The sequence below is a fragment of the Colias eurytheme genome, chromosome 17 (genome assembly GCF_061535395.1).
Source record: "Colias eurytheme isolate Ceu_HAF_F1 chromosome 17, ilColEury1 Martin Lab GWU primary, whole genome shotgun sequence".
NCBI lineage: Eukaryota > Metazoa > Arthropoda > Insecta > Lepidoptera > Pieridae > Colias > Colias eurytheme.
The window spans coordinates 1,065,001-1,081,736 of record NC_142996.1 but is presented as its reverse complement, the minus strand read 5'-3'; the positions used below and the strand labels follow the sequence as shown (position 1 = coordinate 1,081,736).

General features: G+C 32.5%; 1 protein-coding gene across 1 annotated transcript in view; it reads left to right on the top strand.

The window, feature by feature from the left end:
• LOC149900973 (potassium voltage-gated channel protein Shaw-like) overlaps positions 1–16,736 on the top strand; it is a 147,988-nt gene that overhangs the window by 72,009 nt on the left and 59,243 nt on the right. Inside the window, exon 4 of the mRNA XM_090111983.1 lies at positions 8,819–8,998. Coding sequence (XP_089968109.1) covers positions 8,819–8,998 — 180 coding nt within the window. The remainder of the gene's footprint in view (positions 1–8,818; positions 8,999–16,736) is intronic.

Here is a 16,736-nt window from a genome sequence, read left to right as displayed (position 1 = left end):
CATGAAAAAATATGAGTACTGTAATAAAAATCAACCCTTTCAATATTGAAAGAGGGAACTATGCGTAACCTTGCTCTTTACTTTGAACTTTCTCATAATTTACTTTTATTACTTTTTCCAATATACAGATTATTAGTAAACATAAACCAACGATATTGAAAATATAATGACGATAATTTAACAATTTTAAATATTATTTAACTTGATAAATTGTCCCTTTATCACATTCTAAAAAAATAATTATGGTTACAAAAATACACATTTTATTGTAGGTACGTTTACATCTGAATTTTTTTTTAATGACATCATGTGTTTTCTAACATTTATAAAATACTAGAGGTCCGCCCCAGCTTCGCCCGTGGTACATATTTCGCAATAAAAGGTAGCCTATGTCCTTTCTCGGGTATCAAAATATCTCCATACCAAATTACATGCAAATTGGTTCAGTAGTTTAGGCGTGATTGAGTAACAGACGGACAGACAGAATTACTTTCGCATTTATAATATTAGTTTGGATTAACTACTCCTTTAATTTGTCTCTATAGACCACTATACTGCAGAACTAAATGCGAATTTCAACTATTTAATTGCTTTTGTTTCTATTGTTTTCCAGTTATAATCCAATACGGGAGTTTCCTTTGTGACTATCCGTTAGATAACTATCTATTATATAATATATAGGTACTAGATTTCCCGCCCGCTTTATCTTAAACTTACCTGAAACATAATATTTTTAAATATAAAACCCTCCTCTTGAATCAGAAAGAAAGAAAGAAACATTTATTTGACTCCACAAGATACAATGAACAGAATACAATTTAAATTAATTATGTAAACACAGAAAACAAATAATTTGAAACAAAGAAAACAAAGAATTTAGTCTATCTTTGAAAAAAACACCATCAAAATCTATTTCGGAAATCGACTTTGTCTTACACTATGTAGTGAGTAGCTGCCCCAGCATACGTTGTTCTGCCCTTGCCCCTTTTTCGTGTTTTCTCTCCATAAGAACCTTCCTTGTGCCTTAACTAAAACGTTAAAAGAAGCCGAATTGATCGTTCTCGAGTTGTACGTTTAGCAACACATTTGTCTATTATTTTTATTGTATAGATTATCTATTTGGTTTCTCGGATCAACAAAGGTTCGGGGTGGAATTATTTGCGCAATCAATAAAAACATTCAGAGTAATTGTTTCGGAAGAATTGGGCAAACCTTTACATTAACATTTACACAATGTAGAGACTGATCGTGTATTATATTAACTAGCTTTTCACTCGCGGCTTCGCCCGCTTTGTTTAAAACCTAATAAATTATATACCTTCCTATTGAATCACTCTATGTATTTAAAAAAAAATTCAGAAGTTTAAATATTTAAGCATACATAGGGATACAGAGACTCAGAAAGCGACTTTGTTTTATGCTATTTACCTAGTGATAAGGGTTATAACACCGAGTGAAGCCAGTCTTGGTCAATAGTTTATTATCATGAATGATTCAAAGGTAATATACCTTTGAATGTATATGAGTCGGACAGATTATTAAATATGTATGTGTTATAATTACAACCTTCAGGATGTCATCTCGCTGTTAGATGTGATAACGTCACATTGAAATATTTATTATTATTACTGAAATATTTATTTATATCTTTATCGTATAGTATAAACGGATTAAGCGCGTCACACACGGTGAAGATACTATAATATTTTATCTTAAGATACTGTTATATTTTATATTACAGTATCTTAACGCATCCGGTATCAGCGTTCGGACCATCATTTTTCTTTTTGTCATTGCGTACTAAGACTCCTGTAGAACCGCCATCCTGTTACAAATGACCCACAAAATTTCGCGTCACTTGTAACAGGATGGCGGTTCTACAGGGGTCTTAGTACGCAATGACAAAAAGAAAAATGATGGTCCGAACGCTGATACCGGATGCGTTAAGATACTGTAATATAAAATATAACAGTATCTTAAGATAAAATATTATAGTATCTTCACCGTGTGTGACGCGCTTTATACGATACGGCTTTTGTAGTATTAATTCTTTGAAACGGTTTTGACGGAGTTTTTTCAAAACACACATAAAATGATTACTTATTACATACTTACACATTATAATATCACATCATGATAAAATTTAAAGAAATAAATTAATGCATTGAACAAATGATACGATAAAGAACCTTACCATTTCTCAAAGACAAACTATTTTTCTTACATTTTCGTGTTAAACTGTTCTGTCTTTGTCTATTAAGTTTTTAATTAATTCCCAGTACAGACATCCTTCCGCAGTTTATACGTTCATTAAACATTCAACCTTAATTAAGGATTATGTAGAAAAAGCTATTTTCAACCGACTGTGAAAAATGCTATTGATTCAACATGATATAATTATTCTATATACATAACCGGGATGAATTCTAATATAATATAATATGACACTGGCATAATATAGCTTCTTGCTAGTATTTTTAAAATCGATTCAGTTGTTTTAAATTTAACGATAAAAAAACAAACAAATACAACTTACCTTTACATCATATGCATATCGATAAATAGATGTTATGAGAGACTGAGTAGACTGTGCCCCGCGGTTTTACCCGTCAAGCTCCGCTCCTGTTGGTCTTGATGATGATATAAAGCCTATAGCCTTCCTTGATAAATGTGCTATTAACACCGAAATAATTTTTCAAATTAGTCTAGTAGTTCCTGAGATTAGCGCATTCAAACAAACAAATAAATTGTTCAGATTGATAATATTAGTATAGATAAATCATTAGCATTTACATGTATCGTACTGCCTCAAAAAGGGCGTAAAGAAATTTTTGAATTTATTAAAGCAACGTAAAATCAAAACAATAATATTTTACAATTATGGAGATGTACATTTAACAGTGTAGCCAATTACTCGAGTATATTGCTGCAATAAATCTCAGGTTAATTGAGATAAGTTAAACAATAAATTAGTTCGCTTTTAGCGCTTCAAGCGCAATATGATGTGATTTACTGACACAGATTGTGTCCATTTTGTGTCCGTTTTGAAGGACCATTTTTTTATGAAAAAGCAATGTAGCGCTTTATCTTTAGTTATATTAAAAGTTTAAATGACTCCAATTCGATGTACAATAGCGATGGCGCTAGACGAGCTATACAGCGTTGCCACACATCGTTTCCCACACTAGATAATTATAATACTGCTTTAAGACGGGGGCAGTTACCTAAACACAAAATAGGATACGTTCTATATAGCGCCATCACTTTTCCACACTGGAAATAATACTGCTATAAGACATGGTGCGGGGTGGTACGGGGGCAGTTCAACACAATATACGGAACCCATTGTTTCCTCGTTAAGTTAACAATATTAACCGGCTATCTAATGCCACAAAGGCCCTCTATCACCTGAAACAAAACCCAATTACGATGGATGTGTTTGCTCCGATATTCGATTGCCAATAGCCATGAACGTTTTATTTATTGAGCGTTTCTGTAGCGTGGTCCTTTTTGAGTGGACTCAGAAAGGTTCGAACGTTATGATTTGTATGTGTACGTGTGTAATATCAAATATGTATGTATAGTTTTAAAATAAATTACAAATGACGTTTGTAAGTAATATAAAGAAGTGGACAAAACTTTAATATTTTTAAGCTATTGCATAGCTTCTATCGCGGGCCTTGAGCGCGGGGACCGAATCCAGAAATTTAGTAACGAAAAACCTCACGCTCCCCACTCCGATGGGCGCGGAGGTGTGGCTTGAAGGCATAGCATGCAATAGCTTTACCGCGGCAGTCCCCGAGTGCCTCACGTATTTTTTTTTTAATTGATCAACTTCTGCACTATACTCTGAAAGTCAACTCAAAAGGTATTTTACCTTAATTTAAGTAATATTTATTCCACCATAAAACATGTTTAATTTTATATAAAGTTTGGCTTATCAAAGTTGTAATTTCTACTAATTATTCTTCACTAAAACTTCAGTATGCGCATAACAATGTTTGTGTAATAAAGTTAAAATTTAAAAGGAATAGTTACTCACGTTTCGTGCATTAAAGTTTTCCAACTCGACTTTCTTGTTTGATAATATTCACTTGAGCTTGCAATGTTTTCCACAATGCATGTAGTCATGTATTTATATACCGCAGTTATTTCTTTACTAGGTAGTTCCGTAGCACACTGTAGCACATGAATTTTTTAATAGTGGGCAGATTAAGTACTCCTCAAATACTACTCATATGATAATATGAATTTGAAAATTCGTAGAGAACATTGTTAACATAAGAACGGATTTGAAACTAGGCATCTAAAAAAAACAAATCACTACATAGTATAAAACAAAGTCGCTTTTTCTGTCCATATACAGTATGCTTAAATCTTTAAAACTACGTAACGGATTTTGCTGCGGTTTTTAGACAGAGTGATTCAAGAGATTTTGCCGCGGGCGGAAAGCTAGTAGATTATAAAAATTATTATATTATTGTTATTACTTATTATGGACAAGGAAGTCATTACAATAATAACGTAAACAAATAATTATGTAAAAAATTATTTGACAAAAACACCCATTTAACAAGGTAAGTCTATAAATTACGCTTACCTTTGATGCTCTTAATTAAATTTAGTACTCTTGAAATTCCTTCCTAAAAACTTCTGTAATTTTGTCAAAGATGTCTCTGTATCTACCCTTATTTTAAACAACACAATTGTCACAAAAGATTATAAAATTAGGAGGGATTTTTAATAAATAGATTTAGAGTAGCTTGGCCACATTAAGTATTTTTCTTTGGCTCTATAGCGTAGTTTATTGTATTTTCAACTTTATATTTTTATAAGTATGTAGGTTTAGTAATATATTATCTGCGGACTGTGATATAAGACTTAACCGTGAAAATCCTACTAATATTATATGCGCAAGTTTGTGAGGATGTGGATGTGTGTGTTTGTTACTCTTTCACGCAAATACTACTGAACCGATTACAATGAAATTTAGCACACATATAGGGGGTAACTTGGATTAACACATAGTATAGGTTTTATCCTGGAAATGCCACGGGAACGGGAACGCGGGCGAAGCCACGGGCGGAAAGCTAGTAATAAATAATAGTATCGAAGATATAACTTAGAAATAAGAAACTATATTATAAGAAGAGTCACTCATTCTATTTGTGTATCTTTCCAATCAAAACTTTTAATTGGTTGGAAATCTATAAAAATAAGGAACAGTTTATTATACAATATACAGCGTTCGCGCTAATTTTACGACTTATATTTAACACTTAACTAGGTTAAACGATTTTCGAAGCAATTAATTTTAATCACGTATCTGACTATAATAATATTGTTCTAGATAGTAATAGTTTTAACGATAACAATTTTTTTATGATTTTATGTAGGTATTAAGTACGCATGTGAAATAGGTCTTAAAACACAGTGAGACACAAAAGTCTGATGATCAAGCAACAATCAACACTATCACAGCAACAACAATTTCAACTACAGCTGCAACAGCCGCAATAGCAGGAGTAACATGCGTTATGCGTAACAGTAACCGATGCAGCAGCTGCAACAATAACAGCAAGCCATTTTATTCTCACTACAGAGAGACAGTTCCTAACAAACAATAATCACGTAGAATCAAAGACACGACTATTAAGATAAACTTATTTTTAAGTGCATTCCAACTTATATGTAATGTTAATCATAAAGTTATTTCACTGCGCTAAGTAAACGAATAAGTTCATCTTGAAAGATAAGATACCTTCTATCTTTTATTTTCCTTCTCATTTACAAGAATATAACTTCAATGCATTTTACAGTGCACAGAATCAACATTTTGATAACTTAGGCTTCATAAAAAAAATTAAATTTTTAATACAATAATAATTTAGAAATGAATAATCCCAATACTAAATAATATAATTAAGCTGAAGAGTTTGTTTGTTTGTTCGAAAGCGCTAATGTCAGGGACCTCGGGTCCGATTTGAAAAATTATTTTACTGTTGGATAGTCCATTTATCGAGGAAGGCTATAGACTATATTATACTTATCATCACGTAATAAATAGCTCGTGTTTATAATCCGATGAAGTACCTATTTAATTTATCAAAGTAAAATACTCGCTTAAATCAAACACAAATAGAATATAATTATTCCAATATAACTGAAACTTTCACATAATCTAAGTAATTACTTTACTGACTAATTACTTAGTAATTTACTTAGCACATCGTCTGCACTGAAAACTTAAAGAACACTGATAAATATCTTCTTTAACTTTATTTTATACATACGTGCGTATTAAACAAACTTAGAGACTAAATATATAATGTTCAATGCAATTTTTTATGTATCTTATCTCTATGTAGGTATATATATATATTATGCATCACTGTGCCAAAGCTCATCGATTTGTTTGTAAAATTTTAATTTAACAGTTACTTCCTTGTATTTAAAACCAAGCATCTTTTGTACTAGTATATTCGTCATTATAATATAATCCTTATTATAAAAATTGATCCACTAAAACGTTCAACATTGTCAAATATTTCCTCGAAATATTCTATTCCAAGGATGACAACACTGTACCATTTTATAAAATTAATAATGTAATATTCTAAGAAACATCCACTAACTATAATATTTTAATCTCGTCTCAAATAATATTCGGTTCAATTACTCAGATATCGTTGTAACTTCGCTCTCGGCAGATTAAAATGAAAAACAAATAAATTTCTAAGAAATTAACTTTATTCGGAGGTTAATAAATGCCGAGATCGTAATCCGGGCACAAAAAATAATTTATACTTATATTCGCTGAACTTTTCTTGTACCATCTGTTGCTTCGGGCGTTCGCGTTGTTTGGTCCAAGATTTGAATTAAAATGAATGCTTTGATATCAATGCTTAGTGTTATAAAGTAATTGTGTTATCCATAGACTTTAATCTCTTACCAAACTTTAACAAACATGATATATACGTACAATATCCATTTTTACAAAGAAAATATGACTTACTTTCCTCCCGCAGCTTCGCCTGCACTGTCAATAGAATTTTTTATTTGAATGAGACATTTGACCGCAGTAAAAAGTACTCTCTAACCTCCTAATTGTCTCTAGTCGCAAAAATCATATCATAAATTCGCTCCATTGCGACGTATAAGTAACCAAGAAACTTTCGCATTTTACATCGTATTACGGATGAGTAGAAAATAAGAAAGAAAGAAAGAAAGAAAGAAAAAACATTTAACATTTAATAAGATAAGTAGGATAGTAATAATCGCGTATTCCTATATTTGTACCACTTCAATCATAGGCATGGAACTGATCCCGACTGGCGGGCAATTTACGACTCCATAAAGTTAGATTTTATGCGCCACCAGTCAAAGGGTTGACTTCAGCTATGTTATAAATAAGTACTAATTTATACTACAGATGTACTGAATCATATATTTAATTCATTGTTTTACTGCGTGTTACTTGTGTAATGTGATTACGTTAGATTGGTTCAAATTATAATGTTATTCATTATTGTCGTAGTTATCTGGTTAAATCCGTCGTTTCGTTAATAGCCTAGGCAGCCGATTCATAAAGATATGAATCGGCGTTAAATCAAAAGGCTACTAGAAAGTACAAATATATATTTTATTTACTTTACTCTTTAAATTAAGTAAAACACAAAGAAAATAAACAATATGATACAACAACGATACAGCCCAAAGGCAAAACATAACATACATCAAAAATTACAAAATTCGTTTACAAATTTTCAAGTAAGATGTTCCCCCATTATCACAATTTCACATGAGTTCAAATAATATCAATTACATACAGAAAATTATATGAAAACAAAGCACGAGAAGCACCAACTTCGCTCTTTCCGAGATGAAATTTTGTAAATTCTGTTCAAAATTCGTTTGACAAATTCACAACAAGCGAATTAATTCCGCTCCATCGCTCACTGATGATTGAAAGGCTTCAAACGCAGCCGGGTACAGATGTGATAATATTATCATGTTATATTGGGGATAATTTTATTAATAAATTAGGGTTTTGGCGACTAATTATCAATAGACATGACATCTTTCCCCTTATTATTATTTATACCTCCTATGTTTGGTCTTACAAAGAGTCTATTTCGTCACTACATGACGTATGAATATGAAAATTAATCGAAATTTGTTCAGTAATTTTGGTGTCAAGTCTGGTGAACAGACAAAGATGTTTTCGTATTCGTACAGACATAAGGCAGAGCCATCTACTACCTACATTAGCCTATGTCCTTTCTCGCATCCCTCTCCTCTTACGTATTTCAGAGTGTTCTACCCACGTGATGCTATATGCCTTTGTTTTCCCATTACAATGCATATTTGTCGAATGTATCACTATACGTGCACTGCAATGCAAATACTCGTCAGAAATAGAAACTCCCATTTCTTCTACTTAAATAATTATAGTCAAAACGCTATGCTATACATAATATACATACACGCAATTGTTTTATTGTCACCGAACCTGTGTGTACAAAGTTAGAATTTTTGTCCGTTTAAAGTGGGTAAAAATCTAGTCTAAAAGTAACATACACATTACACACATACAGGTGAAGCTAATAAAAGCGTATTAATAAGTAATAATTTCTTTATTATTTATTTTATTTCTATAAAGAACATAACGGTCATGCATGCCTTAAATATATAACGATTCTTATAAAGCTCAAAAATACCACACACTGACAGGATAATAATTAGTCATAAATAATAAAAATTATGTGTACACTCGAAAAATAACCAATTTAGCATATAACATAAATTTTTATTTCAGAATACCTTGGCGATCCTGGACAAACTGGATATCGACAGTGAGAAGCCCTCAGAGGAGGAGATCGCTAGGCTCTTTGGATATGAGGAAGCGTATCACTCTGGTGAGCTGGGGATATGGCAGAGGATCAAGCCGAAGGTCTGGGCGCTGTTCGACGAGCCCTCTAGTTCACCATCTGCAAAGGTAATATAAATTTAAAGGTGTAGGTATACTGTATTTTACACGGGTATATTATGTATTGAATTTGATTGTGTTTACGTGAGTATTATTATTTTAGAAGTTAAATTCTTCACTACATAGTATAAAACAAAGTCGCTTTCTCTGTCCCTATGTCCCTTTGTATGCTTAAATCTTTAAAACTACGCAACGGATTTTGATGCGGTTTTTTTTAATAGATAGAGTGATTCAAGGAAGGTTTTAGTAAATAATTTATTAAGTTTTAGACAAAGCGGGCGAAGCCGCGGGCAGTAAGCTAGTTCGAAATAAAACAAAATAGATCGGATTTTTGACGCCTTACTCGTGACCACGCTTTTTGTAAAGTGTTCGAATGTTAGTATAAATATTATTATGAGTAATTCGTATTAAAAATCTGTTAAAAACATGACATACCTACTACAGATTACTACGCTATAAAAACTATAACAAAACCTGTTTTTGCAAATTAAAGTCAGTTTATGCAAGCATTTCAATCACATAAAAGTACTCTTTTTCAGTCTTCACTAATTTTAATATTTTCAAGGGCAGTCTGTACATAGCCAAGCTCACTGTAGAGTTATCAAAACGTCAGAATAAATGATATATTGAATAAATCATGTTTAAAATCCGATAGTTTTTATTCTCATTAAAATATAATTTCAGTGAACAAGAATTTAAGATACTCGTGTAAAATTTAACATAATAGAGCCATGAAGATTATCGAATTTCACAGGTGATCTGTCTCGTGTAAAATTCAAATAAAAGTTTCAATCTAAAATGAATTTAAGCTTCCAATACCTTAGATTCAACGTCAAATAAAAGGAAATAAATCTGAATTTTAAGCTCAATAAATCAAAGCGATTTGCACTCGTTTATTATTATTGATAGGATTTGAACTGCATAGAATAGAGAGGGAATAATATTTTTAACGTGTTTTTGATTGAAGTGCGAAAACTAAATTGAGCTTTTGTTTGTTGAGTGAATATTTCAGTTCTAAGGGCCTGTTCAGTGCGACGCGGATGACCTACGCGGACGTCCGCGACGGACGGTAAAATGTATGAAACCACAGCGCGTTCAGAGCGACGCGGAGCTGTCCGCGTCGCGGAGAGCTATCCGCGCGCGGTCGAAATCGCTCCGCGCCGCTCCTCCGCGCCGCGGATGTCCGCGGGCGGACGGTGCCTGGTTCTAATGTATTTGTTCAGTGCTCGGCGGACAACAGTCACGCGGAGCGGATGTAAAGTACTGTCGTTGTCATGGCGGCTGCGTCAAATGTGCAAACCGAGAGGGTTACAGTCGATCCCGATCCGCATCGCACTGAACGACAAAATCATCCGCGACGGACGCAAAACCTAGTCCGCGTGCGGACGGTCCGCGTCGCACTGAATCGGGCCTTATATACAATTTTAGAACAAACGTATTTGAAATGAAATAATAGTAATTTCTAATCGAATTTTGGTTGAGGTGGTTAATTTCCATAGAGATTATAATAGAGCAATAGAACACGTTAACACAAGGGTCATACACCAACTATGCGTCTAAAATCATATTCACAGAAAAGGCTAATTCTAGTTCCAAACATTGCGATTGAAACACAACTGTTACTTACAGTAAATATATCTAGAGGAAATGTTAAAGGCGAATTGCTGTATGAGATAATCTCTTGCACTTTTACCTCAAAGGATAAATAACATTTAGTCCAATTTATGACATAATCTAACGTACAAAGCAGTTATGTTTCAGTAACAGATGTATTTCTCATCGAGATATATGTACATTTTATTTATTTATTACTCTTCAATAAAACTATACATATAAAACTTATTGCTAATATAAGTATACAAAACAAAAAAAACAGTATAGTTTATTAGGCGGCCTTATCACTTAGAAGTGATCTCTTCCAGGCAACCTGGGCAAAAGGTAACAAGCTTACTGAAATGACAATGGTAGGTGGTAGAAAAAAAAAAAGCAAGGATAAAAAAAAAAATTAAAACAAAAAAAGAATTAAATAAAATAAATTTAATAATTAAAATAGATTTACGGATAGATATATAAATAAAGATACTTAAGGATAAATATACTGCACTCGAATATACACAATTATATTATACATTAATAATATATATACATCATACACATATACTTATATGACTATGATTTATATATATATATATATATATATATACATGATACTATATAATATTATTAAATACATACATACTACATATAACAAAATATAAAATACTATAAATACATACATACATATCTGTGTATAAATACATATATTTAAAAACATAGTTAATGTGCCGAGTTGAAAGCAGTGGTGAGAAAGTGTCGTCGCAAAAGGTTTTTAAAGGAAGATACATTTTTAGCTTTTCTAATAGGTAGTGGCAAAGAATTCCAAAGATTGACAGCAATGGCAACAAATGATTTAGCGAAGAAGTGAGTACGTCGAACTGGGACACTCAAGGTGAGTCTATCAGCCGAGCGAAGAGTATAGTTTTCATTGTGCAGGAAGGAAAAATTGTTTTTGAGATAAATAGGAGTAGAAGGATCAAAAAGGATACGGAACAGTAATTGCAACAAATGAAGATTCCGGCGAAAACGGATGGGGAGCCACTTGAGCTTTTTTCTGTAAATAGAAACGTGATCGTATTTTCGAAGGCCGAAAATAAATCTAATACAAAAATTTTGGAGTCGCTCAAGTTTATCAGTTAGCTCTACTGATAAATCAGGAAAGCATGCATCAGCGTAGTCAAGAATAGGGAGTAGAAGGGATTGTGCTAGCATAATTTTTGTGGGAATGGGCAAAAAGTTACGGAGTCTTCGGAGCGTAGCGGAAGCGGCATAAATCCTACGGCTCAATTCCTGGATATGATTAGACCAGGACAACGTTTGATCAAACAGAACACCTAAGTTTTTGACTACCTTTTGGTAAGGCAAGACTACGCCACCGATTTTGACGCTAGGCAAAATACCCCAGTCGATTTCAGAAATAAGATAAGGACTACCGATTATGATGACATTGCTTTTAGAAGGATTTAGTTTAAGTCCAAAATCATCGCACCAACTAAGTATAGAAGCTAATTCAATATTACAAAAATCTATTGCCTTAGGTAAGTCATTGATAGTAGACTGGGTGTAAATCTGTAAATCGTCTGCATACATATGGTACAGAGCCGTCAATCGGGAACATAAGGAATTGATAAAAATGGAGAAGAGGAGAGGAGACAGGACACCGCCTTGTGGAACACCAGCAGAGACTGCGCGCCAAGACGAGTGTTTAGAACCTATCATGATACGCTGCCTCCTGCCTGCCTACATATATCTCGATGGTATTTCTATACTAATATTATAAAGCTGAAGAGTTTGTTTGTTTGAACGCGCTTATCTCGGGAACTACTGGTCCGATTTGAAAAATTATTTCGGTCTTAGATAGCCCATTTATCGAGGAAGGCTATAGGCTATAAATGCTATAGTATATTATTACGCTAAGACCGACAGGAGCGTAGCCACGAGGGTGAAACCACGAAGCGCAGCTAGTACTACATAAAATGTGCGAGATCTCAATTTTTATTGCGATTACCTTTTTGCTATATCCTAAGGCACTAAACCAGGATCACGTAAGGCTATTTTGACCTTTTTAGTGTTTATTTTGATACTTAAAGAATGGTTAACGACTGTCAAACTTTTTTATATAAACTTTTATTAATAAACTCCACATGATTTAACTGAACAGTTAAATCATGTGGAGTTTATTTCGCCTGCGGGTGTGGATTAGGTTTTTACGTGTAAATAGTGTAACTAACACTTTATCTTCTAGTTTCTAAGTATTCCTTTATGATATTTTATTGCTTTTAATAAAAGTTTATGCCATTGATAAGAAAAGTAATCTTAGTATACACAAATATTGTTTAAAACAGCGAAAAGAACAATAGGATTTTAATTAAATTGACAGCAGTCTAAAATGATCATTGTTAAAAATTATGTTCAAGACAACGGTATTAAAATTGAATATTACCAATAAATTGTCATGAATAAATGTTAAGAAAAAAAAAATTAATAGTACGTGGTGGTGTAATAGTAGGTACGTGGGTGTACTATATAATGGTTTTTCTATTTAACTATAACTAAACTAATGTAACTGCTGCAGCCTGGTTCGTCGTGTAACAAACTATTTCCGAAGTTGGAACCTGATTTCAATAGCACAAAATCCAATTTCCAATAACCCGGTTAACTTACACAGGCGCAGGATTGCACTTTGCCAGAGTTTTTTGTTAAACTCCAACTCATATAGAAGCCACAGCCTTTGTAAGGAAAGTCATTACAATTCTACTAGATATTTGTCGTGTTTGAAACTTTGTTGTAGTGATAGATAATGATATATTGTGCATTGTTACGGATCCTCGTGTTTGATATGACTTTGATATAGAATATGAATTCATTTTATGCTTTGTAGAAGGTAATTGTTTACCGGTAATAAAAAGGTAAGAGTTGGCTGACTGCTTTGTCAATGCATAAGAATATAATATTCTTAATCTTAATATATATAAATCTCGTGTCACAATGTTTGTCCTCAATGGACTCCTAAACCACTTAACCGATTATAATAAAATTCGTACAACGGGCGAAGCCGGGGCGGACCGCTAGTTATATTATATTAATCGTATTATGATTAACTTGAACTTTGTCACCATGAGCTGTGATAAATGAAAATATTTGAAATTCGCCCCTTAACTAGGTTTGTATAAAACTCGTCAATATCAAAGCGATAGAGAGAATAACACATAAATAAATAAAACTGATATAATAATATGCAACTTTTTTCTCCAAAATCTTTTGCAACATAATATACCTAAGCAATAGCGAGCTTTTTTTATCCAAGTTAATTCTGACTCAATAACTAGTTCATATATCCAGACGGATTTTAATTTCACTTAATATGATATTCCATATTAATATATCCAATTCGGATCTTCATTTATATAAAAATAATTCTAAGAAAATCTGGTTAAAAAAATGTTATAATCTACAATAATGTGATTCCACGTTGACCTTTAGACCTAAAATATCCTTAATTACCGTATAGAATAGTTGAAGTAATTCGCCTTTCCGAGATAAGATATCTGTCGTGGCTTTACCAAAGATTGAGTGCTCTTAGTATTAAGTGTGGAGCAATTTGAGTCACTCAAAGCGGTCTTGATTAACTTTTGGTCCTTCGAGCGTATCTTAAATCTCAAGCGCTATAAACGTAAATTGGGCTTTTCCTTATTATATTTTAATGATATTTTTGTATTAAGGATGTCTGGTGGTAGATATATAGGTAGCTAGATAGACTCTTCATTGCCCACACATAAAATTAACATAAAACACAGAAGAAATTTAAGTTTTTTATGGATTTTAAGCACGATTTATTTATTAAATATTAATATCCCGATGTTTTGCAAATTCAAATGTATATATAATACTTGCGATAAATCAAACACAAGAAAATACTATAAAACACAGAAGACAAACAATAAGTATGTACAAATGGCAGTCTTATCGCTGGCTAGCGATCTCTTCCAGTTTAATTTTATAAGGTCGCATCACAAATTTATTGAAAAGGTTAAGGGTCTATTCTTATATTTTGCGTCACACGTAAGGGTGGATAGGTTAGTAAATAAATATGAGAGATTGGGTAAAAATAAATATCGTTAGATTTTAACTAAAATTAGCTTTTTAATAAAGGCATTTTATATACGAGTATAAAAAGTGAGTATTTATATTCAAAAATATCCAGAAACGTTCTTATAATTAGGGACTATTAAATAGGGAAGATTTATTTTAACGTATCCGTGTTATTATAATTATTTAAAAGACATATTACTATATTATTAAAGATTCTCTTTTTCATCCTACGTAATAAAATGTATCAATTTGCTAAAAATACATTTTACAGGTAACAAAGAAGAACTTTGTGACGTGAACAAATTGTACGGTCCAATATCTACACTTTGTCATGATCGTTATGGTACTGCGGATAAAACTACGATCCTTTTTACAATTTTTTGAATTTTATTGCAATAGAAACTTTGAAAACGTATACTGGTACAGTTAACTAAGTGACTCATGTGTTATTTTTTCTATTTTAATAATTGTTTATCATAAGCGATAAAAATGTCTTATTGCTGTAGTGTGGAATGTCTAAAATAAATACCTAACTAGCTTTGTCCCGTGCTTTCACCCGTATTGCTCCGCTCCTATTGGTTTAAGTGTAATTATATTATTGATGCTTTCCTCGATAAATGGACTATCAGTGAAATAATTTTTTCAATCGGACCCGTAGTTCCTGAGATTAGCGCGTTCAAGCAAGCAAACAAACAAAACTTTTCAGCTTTACAATATTAGTTAAGACAACCTATTTATCGAAAAGTGTATATGATTAATAACATCACAAACAGGAGCGTAGACGAACGAAGTCGCGTAGCAAATCTATTATTATAACATTACTGTGAATCCCTTTCAAGTGAACTTCAAGACGACTATTTCTTCTTCCATTAATTATTGGACACAATGAAAACATCTGTTGTCTGAATCTAATCGTGACTATGTTCTTTATAAAATTGCTCAAGGAGTCTGGGCTGTAGAATAATATTGATCTGTTAAAATGTTTGTCAAATATTCTTAGATATAAGTACTGATGATATAAAAAATCGTATTGGGATCATAACTGATACAAAAAAAGACGTGTGGCACTCGGGGACTGCCGACAGCTATTGCATAGCATGCCTTCAAGCCACACCTCCGAGCCCGTCGGAGTGGGGAGCGTGAGGTTTTTTCGTTACGGAATTTCTCGATTCGGTCCCCGCGCTCAAGGCCCGCGATAGAAGCTATGCAATAGCTTAAAAAAACTTCGTAAAGAAAAACTTTCTTTAAATTTGATTTTATAAGCAATTATGTGTGTTTAGTTTGTAATAGATCAAATTAAATTCATAGCCAAATTATAACACGAAGTTTTTAAAAGTGTTACCATAATATATATTACTTAATAGTTTGGTGATACAGCATTTTTTATCTACTTTAGCACTGGAAAAACTATAAAGAGTACATGATAAAGTTGGGAGACTGGGAAAAAGGATTATTATAACATTAATGAAAATTGGACTCAATGATTTATCTTATTTCATTTCACAAACAATAACCAGGAAAAGTATTACAAATAAAACTAATGAAAATGTCAATTTAGAACAAAAACATAGCAAAAAGGAATTGTCGGACCCGAAAAGTGAAAAGCAAATTAATCAAAAAATTTCTTTTGAAAAATGATCGTTATAAAACCGGTATTATGTTAATCCAGCGTCAAAATAATATGAAAAAATTTGAAGGAGAAATTGTCTTTGAGTTGATGTAACTTTTGTGCAAAAATGATTAATTAATTTATCCTTTGTTGGAGATAGATAATGTATACAATCGGTAGGTATCTTGAGCTACTGTTTTCACCCGGGAAATATTCTTATATCATCCCTTATACTCGTATAAACAGCCTTAGTTCATATATTTCTATGTGAGCTTAATTCTTTTGTTATCAAATGCGAGAAGTTACAACTTAGTATTAAAAAAAGGAGAGTTTAAATATATGAAAACTAGCGACCCGCCCCGGCTTCGCACGGGTGCAATGCTGATACTAAATACACTACAGAAAAACTGTGAACGTTGCACGGGTATAAAATAATATGTACATATAGCC